At 44.9% G+C, this 18,537-nt stretch overlaps 2 protein-coding genes across 3 annotated transcripts; both read right to left on the bottom strand.

The window, feature by feature from the left end:
* Positions 1-143: 143 nt before the first annotated feature.
* On the bottom strand, positions 144-6,804 carry sephs3 (selenophosphate synthetase 3). Its single transcript, XM_070840085.1, has 8 exons — positions 6,433-6,804; positions 5,095-5,198; positions 3,706-3,813; positions 3,337-3,491; positions 2,062-2,152; positions 1,830-1,929; positions 1,384-1,596; positions 144-1,244 (listed from the first exon to the last, which is right to left on the bottom strand). The coding sequence occupies exons 1-8, from the start codon at positions 6,707-6,709 to the stop codon at positions 994-996; spliced, it is 1,299 nt and encodes a 432-aa protein (XP_070696186.1). The 5' UTR covers positions 6,710-6,804; the 3' UTR covers positions 144-993.
* Positions 6,805-7,333: 529 nt separating this feature from the next.
* On the bottom strand, positions 7,334-17,573 carry ikbkg (inhibitor of nuclear factor kappa B kinase regulatory subunit gamma). 2 transcript variants are annotated; one of them, XM_070840175.1, is made up of 15 exons: positions 17,498-17,573; positions 16,764-16,904; positions 15,892-16,157; positions 15,649-15,723; positions 15,479-15,565; positions 14,754-14,939; positions 14,283-14,344; positions 13,190-13,292; positions 12,915-13,030; positions 11,940-12,092; positions 11,292-11,364; positions 11,050-11,184; positions 9,678-9,814; positions 9,314-9,390; positions 7,334-8,415 (listed from the first exon to the last, which is right to left on the bottom strand). In XM_070840175.1, exons 1-15 carry the CDS (start codon positions 17,556-17,558, stop codon positions 8,225-8,227), a joined length of 1,863 nt encoding a protein of 620 aa, XP_070696276.1. In that variant the 5' UTR covers positions 17,559-17,573; the 3' UTR covers positions 7,334-8,224. The 2 variants fall into 2 exon arrangements, with proteins under 2 accessions (XP_070696276.1, XP_070696277.1); XM_070840176.1 differs by lacking the exon at positions 15,479-15,565.
* Between the last annotated feature and the right edge of the window lie 964 nt (positions 17,574-18,537).

Below are 18,537 nucleotides of genomic sequence, written 5' to 3'. Positions count from 1 at the left end.
CTGAAAGGACTGTGGTTCGAACCCCACCTTCTCTACTACTGCACTACATGTCTGGAACATGTGGTTACTGCAGCACTTCCTAAATAAATACCTACACAACTGAAGTTTGTTCATAATGACATAACACCCAAACAGCGCTCCACTCTGAGTTGATGATGGTTTTATTGATTGTGAAAAGCAGGAAATCGACAAACGCAGACAGCTTCAGACCTCCGGCAGTCCAAGTCCGACCCCGATCCAAAGGCAAACATCCACTCCACCCACCCCCGTAGATTGGGGTTTACAAGGTGGAGCTTCATAAAAAGGAATGGTTGGAGGGACTTGGTGCTGGACAGCCAGTCAGCTGACACAGAGGGACGCCCTGAACACCACCCAGCTGGTCCACAGGAAGCTGCTCAAGCCTTCCTCTGGGCCGTGTGGGCAGAGCCAGGCGTCGGGACTGATGACCCATTTCTGTTCCACGAGATACGTTCACCAACAGCTCCAAAAAAACACACAGAACCTCTGAGTCACGTCATCACAGCAAAGCAGCCCAGTCAACTGATAATAACACACAACACACACATTTACACTCAGTCTTCATTATTTGCTGGCAAGAATGATTTGGAATGTTTTTTCTCTTCAGAATTGAAATTTGTTGTTTTTTTTTTTTTTCTAGAAACCTTTTTTGCATTCAGATAAATTATATGAAATCACTTGACTGTAAGAATTAAGAAAGGGGAAGGAAATAAAAAGGGGTGTGAGCGGTTAGCACAGCATACTACCCTGAATTTACATTTCATTTCTTTCCAAACTGGTGAAAGGTTGGTCTTGTTCCAGCAGCTCTCTCCAACGGTGGATAAATAATAGCGTATGCCGCCCCATTTCCACTCCCACTGGAAAAGATGATTTGGTCTGTGTGCTCCCAGGGGGGCGAGATGGACAGCGACATCAACCCACACACACACGCACACGCACACACACACAGGACCAGTGTCAGAGGGGCGACAGTGTCTATGACAAAATGGGGCTGGGAGCAGGGCTGCTGGAGCTGTTGTCCTGATGTGCTGCCTGGCTTCCTCGTGGTGGAACCTCGATGATGCGGGGCTTGTCAATGATGCGAGCGTGGCGGTCACCTTTCTCTACGATTCCGATTATCCACGCTCCACCTGCTGCTCCCTGACCTCCGGCTCCAGAGCCCTGGCTCTTCATCTCGGAGCAAAACTTGGCCGCCTGCTCTCTGGGCAGACACACCAGCAGCCCACCTGAAGGGAAGGAGGGGAGGAGGAGAGGAGAGGAGGGGAGGAGGGGAGGAGACTGTAGTCACAATAATCCGGTCTACACTTCCACACAGTAATCATTTCACCAGGACAATGTTTAGTGCAGTCATTTCAGCCGTCATACCAGAAGTCTCTGCCGACGTGCCCTGAACCAGATTGAACAGGTTTCCACAGGCTTTACTGATGGCGGCCATCTTGGCTATGATCGGCAGGTTGTGGATGACAAAGGCCACCTCGTTTTGTTGCTGTGCTGCCAGGTTGTTAGCGTGTCCTAACAACCCGAAACCTGTCACGTCTGTCGCAGCGTGTGCCTGGAACTTGTGCATTAGGCCTGCCGCTGGAGACAAACACAGGAACGATCACAACTACAAAAACACACAAACACTTCATGTGGGCCAAAACCATCTTAAAAGTTGACACAGGCCAACACGTGTTTGTCATTTATTTCCCATCATGACTAAATGAAGAAGAGTAAATTCAGATCAGTGTGAAGGCCTGAGCAGAACCAGACATTATACATCCTCTCAGTTAGAAACACATCTCCTTGGTGTGTGTTGCAGTGCAGCGTACCTGTGCGGTTTAGCATTGCCATGGAGAACATGGCTTCCTGATAGGCCTCTTTAACTTCCTCTTTGGTGACCACTAGCTTGATCTTGTTCCACCTTTCAGGCTGGTGAGAAAGAACGACAGAGGCCGGAGGGTGCACACGGCAGGGGAAGGGTGCACATGTGAGCACAGAAACAGGTCAATATGACGACAGCACTCCAAGTAATGTTAACGTGAGCTGAGTCGGGTGGCTCACCTGATCGAGCCACTGGTGAGCATTCACAGCCACCTGCGTCCCCAGAGGCTTAGTTAGAACCAGGACGTCACCTGGTACAGCACCGTCTGGCCTGGGAAGAACCCAAAACACACACATATCGATGGCTGCCAACACCAAGGGTTTCAAATTTGGTGATTTGCAATGAAACTAAATGTTCCTTTATCAATAAAATGAACTTTAGAAGTACTTTCTTATTTCTAGGACTTGTATTTGGTTTCTTTGGTGTGTTTTAGTGCTGCAAGTGAGGATCATTTTCATTATCAATACATCTCAATGAGACAGTGAAAAATGTCAAGCCCAAAAACATATTCATGTAGTTTTTTGACCAACAGTTGAAACCCCAAAGACCTTCAGTGCCACAGAAAAGCAGTAAATGTTCACATTTGAGAAGCTGGAATGAGTTCTGCTTTACTTGGTGGAACTAATAACACAAACAATGGCTCAGCTGTGTTACGTGTCGATTGCACTCGTTATAATGTTATTACCGTAATTTTAATTTACTTTTTTTTTTACACGCTTTGAACCCTGCGGCCTAAACGATGATGCGGCTAATTTATAGATTTTTACGGGCTAGCGGCCTCCTGGGGGCGCTCTAGCGGGAAGCGCAAGAGAGTCTTTCTGAGGCTGTTCAAATCCGACACTGAAGAAGACGACTTCAGTGGTTTTAGTGCGCAGGAGGAAGATGAAGATAGCGGTCAGTGACTTTTCTGGTAGGCTACGGTATTTTTTATTTTTTTAACCAGCCGTTTTACTGCTGTGTTACAGGCACTGTTTGGAAAAAAAGCATTTATCTAATTAAACATTAAAAAAATCTTTCTGTGTAAATATCTCATGTTACAACGTGGACACTTGCCGCTTATAGACAAGTGCGGCCTATATATGTACACATTTTTTTTTCTTTTTGAATTTAGTGGGTGCGGCTTATATTCAGGTGTGCGCAATAGTCCGGAAATTACGGTAATTACACCTTTGTATTTTCTGGTTCAAGATGTGGTCAAAATGGTGTGAAAAAGGTGTACAGATCAGAGGGACGTGCTGAGGTTTGTGCTCAGCCTGTGGCAGCGGTCATCAACACAGTCTGATACTAACAGAGCAGCTCACCAGCAGGCTATCACTACTTCTCTACACTCCCTGCTGGCTGAACTGAACAAGGTCAAACACGTTCTGATGGCACACATTCTTTCCAGGATCTACGTCTGTGTGGCAGTAACTAAGGGCAGGAGGCTGAAGCTGTGACCGTTTTAACTAACTCACATGATGAACTCATTAGGCTGGCAGACAACTGATGCTACTCCTCCAACGATGATCCAGGGGTTGATCACAGTCTGGCCACCTGTCACTGAAGTCCCGCCCTCCTCTGCTGCATCACGGAATCCCCGAATCATCAGCGGCATCACCCGCTCACGGTCCTGTGTCAGACATGTGTACACAGACGATACTGGATTATGAAAGCAGACGTCAGTTCACACACACACACACACACACACACACGTCAAAGCTCAGCTAAAAAGATTTACCGCACTTTTTGTAATGTGCATAAATTAGATTAGTAGAGGACACAAGTGGCGTCCAAAAATAAAAGCATACTTCTTGGCATCCACCCATGAACACACATTAGGCTACCTTATCATTCATCTTCTGGCTGACACTCAGCAGCATCAGCATGTTGTCGCACTCGGTGATGCCCATGGCGTAGAGATCACTGAGGACGTTAGCACAAGCTATCCTTCCCTGAGAGACAGACAGACAGACAGACAGAGAGAGAGAGAGAGAGACAGGACACAAACTAGTCAACATAGGTAAATAACTCTAAAGAGTTGTTGCCATGCCATCACTTTTCAATTTTACCGCATCACCTTGTGAACAGCATTCAGCTTCAATGGCTGGTACTCCACTTTAACTACTAGTTTTTTAAAATAATTTTTCAACAAACAACAAAGAAAAATAGCAATGATAAAAGAGAGGTGCAGGTCCACGGTGTTTTGTTCGGTCTGGGAAAGTAAAATGGATCAACTGATGAGATTTCTTTTAGTATTTAAGGTTTTATTCATGAGCAGCTGTGAACTGTTAGGTGCACATACCTCGCACACATAGACTCAAAGAAGTAAAAACATCAATATACATAAAAAAAGTGTTTCAAACTAATTGAAACTTGCAAGATTCCCAGAATGAACTCTCAGGGTGAAATCTTCTGTTGTCCTCACTGATGTACATCAGCAACACAGAGCTGTCGAATGTTTTCTGAATATTTAGTTCTTGTTTCCCGGACTGACTCTTTTATTTGACATGCTCAGGTGATACAGCAACATCTAGTGGCTACAAGGCAAAGTAGTGAAATTACTCACTTCAAGAGTAAAACAGGAAATGTTGCTCTTTTTCCTGTTTTAAACCACCACCCTTTTTATTTTGCAGGTTGAATTAAATAACTGAGTGACTACGGACACAAGGACCCTCCGACTCATTACCCCGTCAGTGATGAGGTGAACATATACACACGTAGCTCTACAGCTATTTCATACTTAAAAACAGTAAATGGAAACTGAAAATTAGACTAAAACGCTGCTGAGCATCTTCAATGCTTCCTGGGGTCTATAACAGTCCAATTGCATCCAGCATTTTTTATCCACATTTGTCTTTCTGAGAGTACATAACTGCTATGTAGAGGCTCATGGTTTATCAGATGCAGTGTACGGTGCACAGTGCAGTCACTTTACATATCCATCAGACATCAGAGTACTTTCTGTTGAGAGGGAAAGGGGCAATAAACACAACTCAAAATAACAGAGCTGCAACAATTAGTTGATTAGTCAACAGAATTTAAATTAATCTACTCTTTTTATCAGTTGACCCATCTACAATACTTAATTCACCACCCACTTGATGCAACAGGATGAGTATGTCATCACAAGCCTTTCTGTGTTTGGACAGCCTTACTTCCTGGATAGTTTCCTGATGAGCGATAGCAGGGCGCTGCGGCGCTTCACAAAGGGGAAACACCTGCTGCTAACTCACCATCATGTAAGGATCCTCCACCAGAGGGTAGAAGAAGTCAGTGGTCTGGACCAGAGAGAGTCCTCCATGCCTCAGCGGCATCACACAGCAGTCCATCCCCACACCTGCAGACACACAGTGACAGTGAGCGCGCACACACACACACTCACACTCACACACACCTGTGCCTGCAGTATCCTTGCAGTTAGCGTGAGCTCATTCATTTCAGTTCATGTTGAGAGAACTGCTTTAATAGTCTGAGTGTGTTCTTGTTGTTTAATAAAGGTGTTGTTTGTTACGGGTCTGTTAGGTGGGATAGTATCAGTGTGTGAGCAACAGACAGACACACAGACAGACACAGATACAGACACAGACAGACAGACAGACAGACAGACACAGATACAGACACAGATACGGACATAGACACAGACAGGCAGACAGACAGACACAGATACAGATCCAGACACAGATACGGACACAGATACAGACAGACAGACAGACAGACGGACACAGATACGGACACAGACAGACAGACAAGGACACAGACAGACAGACAGACAAGGACACAGACAGACAGACAGACAGACAGGGACACAGACAGGCAGACAGACAGACAAGGACACAGACAGACAGACACGGACACAGACAGACAGACAGGGACACAGACAGACAGACAGGGACACAGACAGGCAGACAGACAGACAGGGACACAGACAGGCAGGCAGACAGACAGACAAGGATACAGACAGACAGACACGGACACAGACAGACAGACACGGACACAGACAGACAGACAGGGACACAGACAGACAGACAGGGACACAGACAGACAGACAGACACAGACAGACAGACAGACAGACAGTTCTGTCGCTCAGTGGACCTGAGCCCAGTGGTTTCCACACACTGTGGGTTGCTACATCTGTACGTGCAGTAAAAGAAGAACACAACTTCCACTTCAGATTACAAAACTCATGTACAAGAAGAAATGTTTAACCAGGAGCACGAACTCTGCACCGAGAGCATCCAGAGTGTTTCTGCTGAATCACACCAGACAGACACATCTGACAACTCACGGAACTTCAGAGCTCTCTTAGCTAGCTACCGTCCACTTCATGTGCCAAACGGATTTAGGATGTAACCCGGTGATAACCTGCGACTGGAAGCGGCTTTTAAAAGCTCGATAGCCGAGGAATATCAAATAAATGTTAAATAAAACGCCTTTATCTGCCCAGCTGTCAAATGAGTTTACACAAGCTAGCGCGGCTAGCGGCAGTTAGGCTAACTGTCTGCCGTCGACCACGGGGGTTTCTGGCCAGATGAACGGGACTTGCTCCACTAATTACGAACTTCTTCCTCACCGAGTCGGGGGCCCGGCAACTGTTGGCCGAACTCCGATGCATGGTCTCCGGCCTTCCCTGTCCCGTCGGCCCGGTCCGCCTCCAGTCCCGCCAGGAGTTTGAGCAGAGCCTCCTGCGGGACCTTGCAGCCTCATCCTTTCAGGTCCGAAAAGGCAGTGAGACGGAACCCGCGCTCCAGGCCGTGTTCCTCGGGTTTGAAAGGCTTGTATCCGGGGGGGAAACACACATCGACCCCCACAGCCTCCGCCGAGGCAGGAGGGGTAGTTGAGCCCGACATGCCTGCCCGAAGACCACTTCAAACAGACAACGGCAGTCGCGTAAACCGGCGAATAAAGACGCAACGATGAACGCAGCGTGTCCGGAGGACGCTGCTTCAAACAACAGAGCAGTGTGAAGCTCACCAAAATAAAGTCAGTACGACTTCCTGTCGGAACCGTCGCCGTATTAATTCAGTGTGCATATTTATGCAAAACCCTGAGATATTCAACAACACCTTTACACCAAATGACTTAGAAATCACACATGCATTACTACAATATTAGAAGAGGATATTTCTCAGAGCCGAAGCATAATCCTCAGAAATATAAGAGCAAATGTTTTATTTTGAAAGCGGGATTTCTAATTTCCGGTTCCTGTATTCTCGCTGTTTAACTTGACAGGATGGTGGTAGAGCGTCACCATCTGTCCTCGCTGTCAGGTGTATCATCACTATTTATGCTTTTAGTCGACCCATTTCTCTTTTTGGGGATCAATACCTTAAGACTTAGAGCACAATGTAATACTTACATTTAATATTGGTGTTGTGGTTGAAGGTTTAAGGAAAACACGCGTGTTTTTCCCCTTATCGCTGTAAATGGTATCTTCCCACTTCCCGTTTACTACACGTAGGAAATAACACACACAAGGGCTAATGATCTGGTTTATTTCGTAAAACTTCATCGGTTTGAAACGACATTATTTGCTCCAAATGATGTGTAATTACTGACAATATTCACACAAACTGCGAAGGACCCTCGAAATGCCTACCTTGAGAGAGATAAATAGCCACAGGTAAAGAGAAGACAGGGGATAAGCAGTCAAAGGTGTACACAGGCACAGAACACAGAGAATGGCTACTTTTTCAGTAAGAGTAAATCCATCTCTAATACATAATAATACATGTTTTGAGGTAATGCATACAGCAACATTTATGTTCAAAACATATTTGAATATTCTAGATGATTTAAAGCTCACTAAGGTTTTCACATTGTCACGTGTTTTTCTCCTTGGAGTGGAAAAAGTGTCCCTCTGAATTGTCAGTTTTAGGCCCAATAATTACCGATGTGTATGGAGTCAAAGTGTACAATCTTAGGGAAATACTGACAGGCATGTGCATCGGTGTGCCATCTCAGAGGCACGTCATGCGGAAGGATGGGGGCAGGGCGGGGCAGGGCAGGGCAGGACGGGGCAAATAAAAAGAACAGGTGCTTAGAGAAAGAAGAAAAAGATGACTGGCAGAAAAGCTACAACAGAATTTGAATCCATGGAGCAGTTCTAGGAAAATACCATGCTGATTATCTTGCTGTCTTCACACGGTCATCTGTCTAGGTTCTAGGTCTAGGTGAGATCCACAGAATGTATTTAGGTATGTGTGTGTGTGTGTGTGTGTGTTTGCATGGCAGAGAGAGTAAGGTGCAACTACTACCAAACATGTTTTTCCATGCTGTCCCCGGATCTGGGAGCAGACATGCTGAATTTCAAAAACGTAAGTATATTCTGTGTGTGTGTGTCGGTGTACTGAACTATGCTCATGTTACTGTATACAGTCCATGACATGTATTTGCAGCGTGTCCATATCTGGAGCCTGGTACTGGCACTTAGGACAACATAAATCTGGCAGCTCCTCAGCTCCGACTGCCCCTTGATCACCAACTGGTGCCAAACCCTGGTTGCGGAACGAGGGGGCAGGGGGCACTGTGTTGAAAGCTGCACCAGCAAACCCACCTAAGGCGAAGGAGAGAAGAAGAAAGTCAGGGAGCCTTCTTACCAGGAAATCTTACGTTTTGTTTTACGGGGATCACAAAGAGTCTGTGCATAGTGATCTACTCAAGTACTGTGCTTACGTACAATTCAGAGGTGATTTTTTTTCTATAGATCTGTTACTGATACTTCTACTTCTCTACATTTCAGCGGGAAATATTGTACTTTTCACTCCACTACACTTAATTACAAAACATTTCATGCACTCTTTAAATGGTAGTTTGCAAAGAATTGAACTAAGCACCATGATATGAATTACTTTAAGTAGTATTAACAGTGTTTGTGGTTGTTGGCAGAAAAACAGCATGTGACAAGCAGCTAGCTGTACTGTAGCTACATGTCATACTAAATACTGACCTTGTGTGTTTGGTTATTTTGTTTTCTTAATTCTGTTTGATGAAAATGTTTATTCCCCCACCGATTTTGATATATTTGTAAAGGCCTGCTTATTTGGGGGGATATAGTCACTCAAAGCTGATTATAGCTTTAACCCACAGACTCTCAATATACCATTCAAACAACCCTCGGACCCCCGAAGCAGCAAACAGTGAGTAATTGGGAGTAACCAAGAGACAGCCCCCCCTTCAGCTTAGAAACCACAATGAGTACATTTAGCTGCTAAAACTTCTTTTCTTTTGATTTACTACATTTCAAAAGCAGGACTTTTACTTGTAACAGTATTTGTACAGTATAGTACTGCTATTTTTACTTTACAGTATTATCTGAATACTTCTTTCACTGACAATACTTGACAACACGAAGCTGTCCCCGAGACAATTCATGCTTCAATTCATGCAATTCAAAGGCTACAAAGACCATTTTGAATGTGAGCCTGTGTGTCTGTTGGTTGTGCTGTCTGTACCTGGTGGAGGAGGAATGTATTGGGCCCGTGCTGGAAAGTCTTCCACGTGTCGCAGCTTCATCTGCTCCATGCGTGCACTGAAACGCAGGTGGAAAAAGACAAGTTTCCTGATTAATCACACTTTAATAAATGTCTAGAAATATAAAACATAGATACAGCTCTTGACTACAGTCTTGATGATGTGCCTTGGCTGGCAGCTGCAGTAAAGCTAAAGTCACCTCAAGATGCTGATGCAACATCTGATTAGCAAGTGAAATTTAGGGCACTGAGGGAAATTCAGCACACAAGGACTATGTAACTCTGGATCAGAGCTGACGTCAAGAGACTTTTTTCCCCTTTTAGAGATTACTTTTCTTTTTTTTACCGTGATGTGGCTTCCTGTTTGAGCCTGTCAATCTCAGCCATGGTCTGATTCAGCTGATCCTGCAGCTCCTCCTTCTTCTGGTTCAGCTTCTCTCTCGCTTCTCGCTCCGCTAGGAAATCTGCCTTGTAGATCTCAGCCTGTGAAACACAAACACAGAGACGGTGTGAACGAGAGGGAGATGTGACCTCATTCAACAACAGCCATTTTAACGCACCTGTGTTACATAAATGTTACAGAGTGGATGTGACTGATTTAACTGGCAAGTGACTCCATTAACTGCTATGATCTTCAGAGTGCGATTTGCAATGAACACTTCTTGTGAGATCTATTTTGGGCCCCCAAAAGATTCAGGTGATTTCAGGACTAGCAGATACCCCACTCGCTGGTTCGATCCCTGGCTCCTATGAGTCAGCGTGTCGAAGTGTCCTTGGGCAAGAGACTGAAGCCCAACATGCTTCAGTGTGTGTGTGTGTGTCCAACTTAGATTCCTTCTGAATGAATGATGTGTGAATGAGGATGTGATGTAAAAGTGCTTTGAGTAGTCGAAATGACTAGAAAGTCGCTATACAAATACAGACCATTTACATAGAGCAGATCATTAAAACATGTATAACTACACCTTTAACACTGAATCCTCAAGCTGGACAAACTTACTCACTGTCACTGACCCCATTGACGTGTGGCCTGGCTATGTATCCACTATTGTGCCACTGAAGCCCTTTGAATAATGCTTTTCTTTTTGACTTCATCCACACACATGCAAAACAAAACATTTTTTGTGTTTAGAGTTAATGAGAGAGAGAGAGTTAAGAAGAGTGAGGGAGAGAAACCAACTTTTATGGAGGGCCTTGGTAGCAGAGTGGTTAAAGCACATGACCACATGGTTACAACCATTACTGCCGACCTTTTTTGCACGTCATGACCCTTTTTCACCCTCCTTGTCCCGTCTACCTTCACTGTCTCTGTCCAGTAAAGGCAAAGTAATAATAATAATTAAAATAATAATTTCAAATTATGTAAAAAAGTGTTTTAATGCAGCCAAATTCACCTAATTATTTGAGTTTACATGTTCTCCCTGTGCTTGCGTGGGTTCTCTCCAGGTACTCCGGCCTCCTCCCACAGTCCAAAGACGTGTGGATGCATGGTTGTTCTGTCTGTATGTGTAATGATCACTTTATGATCAGGACATTGTCAAATAAAATAAGCGAATATACAGTTTAATGACAGCAGCTGCGGTGTGAGATTGGCTACACTGACATTTGAAATGACGATGACAGAAAGTTAGAAGCTTTTGAAACATGTCCAGTCATAACCGTAAATCTCCAAACTGAACGTAGCAGTCAGAATGAAGGTGGTTTTTGTGTGACTGTACCTGTGCAGTGAGGACAGGAACAGTCTCCAGTGAGCCTTTCTGTTGCTCCACCTCCTCCTTCAGCTTATCAATCAGGTCCTGCTTCAGAGCCAGCGCTCTCTCTGCCTCCTCTAGGCGGCTGGAAAGATCTCCTCCCTGGAGGACAAACACATAACACAGGCACAGATGAATGTTAAGACATGAATCAGTCAGCTTTACACTAAAACTAATGGGTGTCAATAAAAGTTGGAATGTGGTTTTACCTCGCTCTTCAGTTTAGAATCATAGTCTCTGAAGAGACACGTGTAGGCGTGCTGCAGTTGTGTCAGTTTCTTCCTGAAAAGAAAAAAGGGGAAGTGAGCAAGCAGCAGTCATTACCACATTGAAACGGTTAACATCCTTAACAACCCCATAAAATGATCTTATCTTCTTAATCTTGTGCATGGAGGATGACATAATAACATTTAGTTGAAATTCAAATGTATTATCCTTTGTTCATGTTGTTTGAAAAATGATATAGTTTTTAGGACTATTACTCTTATTTAGAGAAAAGCCTTTTTTAATGCATGTGAAAGAAGCCTTTCCTGTCACTAATACATTAACACTGACCATTATTTTAATGCGTTATTAAATAATGCACCACATTCCCTCGTGAATGCCAGTGTGGCTACACTTAACCACCACTTCAATATAACTGTTGCAAGTAGTTTCTGAAAGCGTTGGAGCATGTCATTAGTAGTGAAGTCTCTATCTCTCTCTCTCCCTCTCCAGCGCAACCAACCATTATTTATTAATTCATCTCTGCCCCAATGTTATTTTTTAATTATTTAAGCTCGGATTAGAACTCGAACCCTGCTGCTATCTGTGTGTGTGTGTGTGTATACATGTCAGTGTGTGTGTGTCGAACCCACTTCTCCTCCGTGACGACATGTCTCTCCGTCTTCAGGGCCTGCTCCAGGCCCTGGGTCTGCAGCAGCAGCTTGTCCGTGGCCACATGGTGCTGCTTCTTCTGCTGCTCCAGCTCCCGCTCTGCCACCTGCAGGGCCTTCATCTTACTGCACAGCCTACACACAGGGAGAGCAGAGAGGAGCACATCAGCACACACCCACGCCTGCAGGTGAACACAGAAGAGTCTCTACATCTACATACACTCCTCACAAAAAGTTAGGGATATTCAGCTTTCAGGTGAAGTTTCAGGATGAACCTAAAATGCATTCTAACCTTTCCAGGTGAACTTAATGTGACCTTCTCTAAACCTTTGAATGCACATGTCCAACTGTTCAGTGTTTCAGTACTTTCTGCACCAGCTGCTGTTCTCTAACAAGAAGCTTAACAGCAACATTCACAACAGGTTTGATCCATGAATCCACCAATACATTTCCTGCTTCAGGTAGAATTGGTATTTAAACAGTCCTCCTCATCCTGCTGTTCACATTCTGACATCATGAGACCAAGACGACACCTAACAGTTGATCAGCAGCACCTCAACACTGGAGGCTTCAAACAGGAAGTCCTCAGACGGAGGTGTTCACTGAGCTTAGAGGGTCACAGAGTGTCATCAGGAGGTTGGAACAGTGATACAGAGACTGGAAGAGTCACAGAAAGGAGAGGAGTGGACGTCCTTTGGCCACGTCCCAATTTATTGAGACACTGAAAATGTTTTGTTGTGGTATACCTACCACTGTTGTTAGATTTTCTTTCAATAAATTGTTTAAGATGAATAAAATCACCAGTGCATGCTTCTACTTAAATGCCCTACTTTCATGATATAATATCACTGTAGCATTCACTTTTTACATTTTCCACATATTTCACCTGAAAGCCGAATATCCCTAACTTTTTGTGAGTAGTGTATATAGTCGCGCTGACAAGACGTGACAACTTACTTTTCTTCCAACATTTTGCGTTCGTGCTCGCTCTTCTCCAGGCAGCTCTGCCTCTCATTCAGTTCTCCTAAGAGCGAAGTCGCTTGAGCTTTCAGAGCCTCGGAGTCCTTAGCCAGCTGCAAAAACCCAAACAAACTGTAACCTATCAAATTTACAGATGATATTTTAAGGCTGCTTGCTACAGCACCACCATCTGGGAGTTCAGTAGTTGGAGGATTTGAACATTTAGGATTCTGGTCATGGGATCAAAAATCACAGCTGGTCATAGCTCATACCTGAGCACAGTCCTTGTCCTTCTGTTTGAGCAGAGCTTCAGTTCTGTCCCGCTGAGCTGAACTCTTCTGCAGGTAATCAAGCTTCTCCTCCAACTCACGATACCTACACACACAGCACATTCATAACTACACTGCAAAGCTTGTTGGGAAACTGGCCCTGACTGGACTTTGGTGTAAGAGGAGCCACAGATGTTCCTTTAAAAAGTACACAGTATCTACGCTATTGGAAGGGTTGTGGTCAAACTGACACTACTGTCTTTTAATAACTGTGGTGTCTGCTGTCTGGTACTAGTACTCAAACAAAGTACCGCAGACTGTTTTTAATACAACACACATTTATGTTTTATGAGAATATATATGCATCACTTAGTTTTCATAGTATACTTAATTATAACTTGCACAATGTCTTCATGACCTGTAGCAAATGAAAGTTTAATCCACCATCTGTTGATTTCAATGAATCTATCGCTAGCAAATTAACTAAGCTGTAGCTAATTAATGTTCATTCTGTGTAGTTTTGCATGAAATGTCATAAAATCAAAGCAGCAATATCACACTATGAAAACGTTAAAAATTCCCATATTCCTTATACTATCCAAGTATCCAACCCACTAAACAAAAAGGTTACATTAAAATGGGAGAAAGAATCTGAAACAAAGACTCACAGTAAAAATACTTCTATTACTGAAAAAAAATCATAAATTGCTGTATTGTTGTTGATGAGAAACGGAGATGGAACATGCACACGGTGAGAAAGAGAAAGCCTCACAGAGCTGTGGGCTCACCTGCCCTGTGTGGCCTGAAGCTGCTCTGTGAGTTTAGCCAGGCTAGAGCTGGAGAAGGGAACAGAAAGAGAGGGAGGAAGAGGAGGAGGAGGAGGAAGACATCTCAAAAGTCAGGCTTTTATTAAGCAGAGGAAACGCAGGATATACAAAAGCATGAGGAGAACTGCCTGCAGATGTGCAGTATAGTTAACAGCACTCAGCCCAAAAGCTGCAAGTGACAACTAGTTACACACAGAGAGTCAGTTTAGTGCTGTAGCTTCAAACAGTGCACGGACGGATTCTGTATTAGGAGGGAGAATGTGTCATACCAGTCAGAGGAGTGCTGTGCCTCAGAGCGCTGTTGAGCAACCTCTTCAGTGACATTGCTCGCCTGGAAAAAAAAAACAAAAATCATTCACACAAGTCTTTTAGGTCACAGTTAAGGCAGCTAATTATTGTGACAATCCATATCTAACAGGACTTTGACAGATATGGACATTAACCATAAACCTAAGAAAAAGATGCTATTGGTTGCATTATGGGAAATGTAGGACCCGGTGTTTTTTCAACAACAGCTAATCCAGGAATAAACATTCAAATTTATCTGGAAACAGAGATTTAGGATAACAACATAAAGATGTTACTACACAAGCCACCTCTTGCTAAATACTTTTCTTTTTTCATTTTTAACAAGTCATCAAGCACAGTCTATTGTTATTGCTGTTATGTATGCGTATCCATCCTGCTCGTCTGCAGCATTACATCCTTGGGGTAGAATGTATCTGTACTTGTGGGGTTACCTGCGCCTGGACCAGTTTGCCCCGCAGCTGGTCAATACAGCGCCGCATTCGCTCTCTCTCTTTTTCTCCCTCATCCCTCTCCCTCTCCAGGTCATCGTTCTTCCTCTTCAGCTCTCTCATCCCTTCCTCCAGTTTTTCTTTGTGGCTCTTCAGCAGCTGGAGGAACTCGTTTGCACCTTCCACGGGCTGCGGAGAGAGACATGACAGTGAAAGAGCCAGGGATGAATGTGCGCAGGGAGAAGGGATGGCAGGAGAGAGGTGGATAGCGACAGACCACGTTCACCCCGGGCAGGAGGGCCAACACCAAGCAAAAAGTAGAAATACACACTGACGCAAGAGAGCAAAGACCCGTGATTTAGAAAAGAGTGCTCCCTTTTACAATAGGTGGGTTAGAACTGGGTGTTCATGCTGTGCTCCATTCAAAGTGAGACAGTGTCCAGCTGCCATTCAATCCAGTGTTCCTCCTCGGAAGTATCTCGAAAAACTGCAAACAACCTCTAGATGTTTTCTAAATGCTGCATGGTGATTAGTTCCAGGTTTTGTCTTTTAGAGCTGTGACTCCACAGGCCACCCCACGTTATTCATCCGAGTAGGAAGTCAGGATTTCCAACCTCTGCCTGAATGCCATGAAGGATGAGGCGGGGGGGGGGAGCACTAAACTAGGGAGTGGGACAGGAGTGTCAGGGATCTGATTGGTGGAAAGCAAAAGACATGAGCAGGCTCACCTGGCCATTCTCCCCCCATGCCACTGAAAATGAGGTGGGGGGAGAGGAGAGGACACTACCCAAGGAGCTACACATACTTGCAAGACCCTAGACACACGGACATACCAGTTAGATGAACAATAAACAAATGCATCAAAAGAAACACCCCGGAGCAGCGGCGTCATACACACCAGGCTGCGAGGTGGCATGGTCTGTGTGTGCTGATCCGTCTCTTCTACTCTCTTCCTGTCCCGCTGATCTAGGGTCTGACAGACACAGCAGGTGTCAGTCAGCAGGTGTAAGGAGTTCAATTCTATTCTTCAGCAGAGAGATTCTAACGTAGTTTCAAGTTTCACTGTGTGTGTTTTCCAAGCATGCTAAGTACATGTTATCTCAATATGAGGAAGCACATGTGTGAATTTCAGCCAGCTAACCTGGGGTCCGTCCAGCATCCCGTTCCTCGCCGGGAGGCCCTGCAGGTCTTCAGTCTGGCTGGAGCTGCAGCTGTGGTTAGAGGAGGATGCTGGGCCATTCACCAAGCCTTGTAAGGAGTGGTTTTCCTGGGCCAGCCTCTCTACCAGGGCCCTGGCCTCCTGGAAACGACAGCTGAGAAATTCTCTTTCCTCCCTGGTCCTCCGCTGCCATCCCTCCATCTCCTCACAGCGCTGACGCAGGGCGAGGTTGCTCCGCCGCAAGGCCTCTGGAGAACAGGAGGATGAGGTAAGAGGGGGAGGGATGAGGAGGAGGTTGAGATGTCATACAGACGGAGTCAGAGAAACAGGGAGGACATAGATTAAACCAACCTTGTGATAATAAACTAGACGTACAAGATAATTCTAATTGTGCTGTGAGGCTTTTATGTTGTGCTCCGGGGCTGAAAGAAGAACTACAGTATGCAACTTGACTCTTACAAATAAAATGTTGAATTCACGAGTATAAATAAAAACACACTGGTGCTCAGTTTCTGTCTAAACTGAGTCAGTTCACTGATTTCACATCTCCTTTCTAATGTTACTCTATTGTCTAGCATTTGCTATTACCCCATTGTTGCAAAAGAAATAAAAGTTAAAGTAAATGGAAATAAAACATATCATTGCTCAATTCATTACACACAGGTTTTATAGTCCAAAGTGTAACAAGAGACAATGATTGCTTCTACTTTTGTGACTACAGTTAGAACATTTCTACCGTACTCTCTACGGCCAACAATGTGCCATTTGTATCATCTAATGTTTTTGTGAGACATGCTTTACTTTGGGGGGAGTAAATATTGCTTAATTGCCTTAAATGATGGGATGCATCCTACCTCTAAGCTGCTGGTTGTCACCCAGCAGCCTGGTCACTACTTCATTGGCAGCCAGCTCCGGTGGGACCCTGAGAGCCCCCCCACTGTCCTCCCCGGACATCTCCCACTGCATCGGGCCATCAGGCTGAGGCTGAACCATCGCTGTGGGAAAGCAAGCACATTAAACCCAGCTGGTTAATACACACACACAGTGAAGTCTGTGTCCCTGTCGACACTCATTTACCTTAACTACGCCTACAACTGGAACCGTTACTTAAGCTCAGCCCTAAGCCCACATCCTTTTAGCACGAGGGATCCATCGTCACTACCACACACAGCAGCATCAGGCACTAACTTTCACTTTCAATTTAAACCCCCATCCAAAAAAAAAAAAATCCCTGTTATCCCAAAGCAGGCCAGCTGGCCCCGCTGAGAGGCTTTAGGCTGAGGATCACCCCGAGGTGCAGCACCCATCCTCCATCCTCCCTGTCACCTCCGCACAGGTATCACAGGAAAACATTACGTCATCCCTGTAACATGAGGCGAAGAGCCTGCCTGAGACACGTTTTTAACTCTTATCCTCAGCAGCAGCAGCAGCAGTAGAGACACCGTCCTCACTTCAGTTAGCAGCGGCCGATATGAAGCCAGCAATGAAGTCACATTAATCACAGCTAACGTCAGAGCGCCGCTGTTTTCCCCGCAGACAGTCTCAGAGCTGTCGGCTACCGAGCCTCCATGACAGCTACGTCTCTTACCCTTTTCTTCTCTTCCACTGCTGTTGTCCGGAATAACAGGCAGCCGCGCTGTCTCCCGCATACGACTCGTTAGTGAACTCGCAGCTGACGTTGTTTGGCCAAACGGCTAATGCTAGCTAGCTAGCTAGCTAGTTTAGCTCATGAGCTAGCCGGGATGATTTAGCAGACAGGTGACGTTTAGCGGGAAAATGTGAAAACATCAACGGACTGTAAAAGCTCCTGTGCCCGGTTCTGTGGTGTTATCCTGAAAAACACAGCGCAGTGTGTTGAAGATGGGCTGAGGGTATCTGTCACAGCCGAGACGAGTGTTGTTAGCCCAGGAAATGCAAATAGGTGTTTTCCCTGAGTTTGGCCTGTCAGGCAGCACTTCCTTTTAGGCTGCAACTGTAGTTAAACCACAAAAGTCCGAATCAGAATCTTTTCCACCTCATCTTCTGACAGCTCTTAGTCTGACTCTCCTTCCACAAGTCTGTGTAAAATCCTTCCTGCCTCACTCAGCCCTCTGCTTCCTGGAGTATGGAAATTGATTAAACACAGAGGTAGTTAGTCCTGCTGTCCACTACAAAGGACGCTGAATAAAAGTTGTGTTTTCAAAGGGTTAAAATTACTGTACATTTGTGAAATCTTACTAAATTGAGGATAAGACTCTTATATTGAAGAATCAATTTGATTATTAGCAAGAGAAGCATGATATCTGCAAAAAATTTATCATTTACCTCCCTTGATGCCATAAAATGTGGACGGTGAGATTCTAGCCATTTTAAAAAGAAAGTTCATGTGCTCTGATGGCCAAACCATCACAGGTTTGACATCACTAGAAAGCCAAGGATGTCCTCTTGACAGTACAGTAGGATTTTAACAGACTGCATAAATGGTGCTTAACTTAGATGGCTAAAATGCATGTCCTGTACAGGGGACAAAAATGAATTGCCGGGTCTCAGGAGGATACAGTAGAGGCCAAAAGTTTGGACACACCTTCGCATTCAATGCGTTTTCTTTATTTTCATGACTATTTACATTGTAGATTCTCACTGAAGGCA

This window comes from Pempheris klunzingeri, chromosome 11 (assembly GCF_042242105.1).
Source record: "Pempheris klunzingeri isolate RE-2024b chromosome 11, fPemKlu1.hap1, whole genome shotgun sequence".
NCBI lineage: Eukaryota > Metazoa > Chordata > Actinopteri > Acropomatiformes > Pempheridae > Pempheris > Pempheris klunzingeri.
This window is presented reverse-complemented; position numbering and strand designations above follow the sequence as displayed.

Bases quoted from the DNA above. Each gene is read 5' to 3' on its own strand.
- ikbkg (XM_070840175.1), bottom strand. From the start codon at position 17,558: ATGCGGGAGACAGCGCGGCTGCCTGTTATTCCGGACAACAGCAGTGGA. The intron at 11,365-11,939 runs GTGGGTTCGACA...TTTTCTTTTCAG, and splicing joins CATGTCGTCACGGAGGAGAA to GAAGAAACTGACACAACTGC. The intron at 9,391-9,677 runs GTAAAAAAAAGA...CCTGCGTTTCAG, and splicing joins AAACAGGAAGCCACATCACG to TGCACGCATGGAGCAGATGA.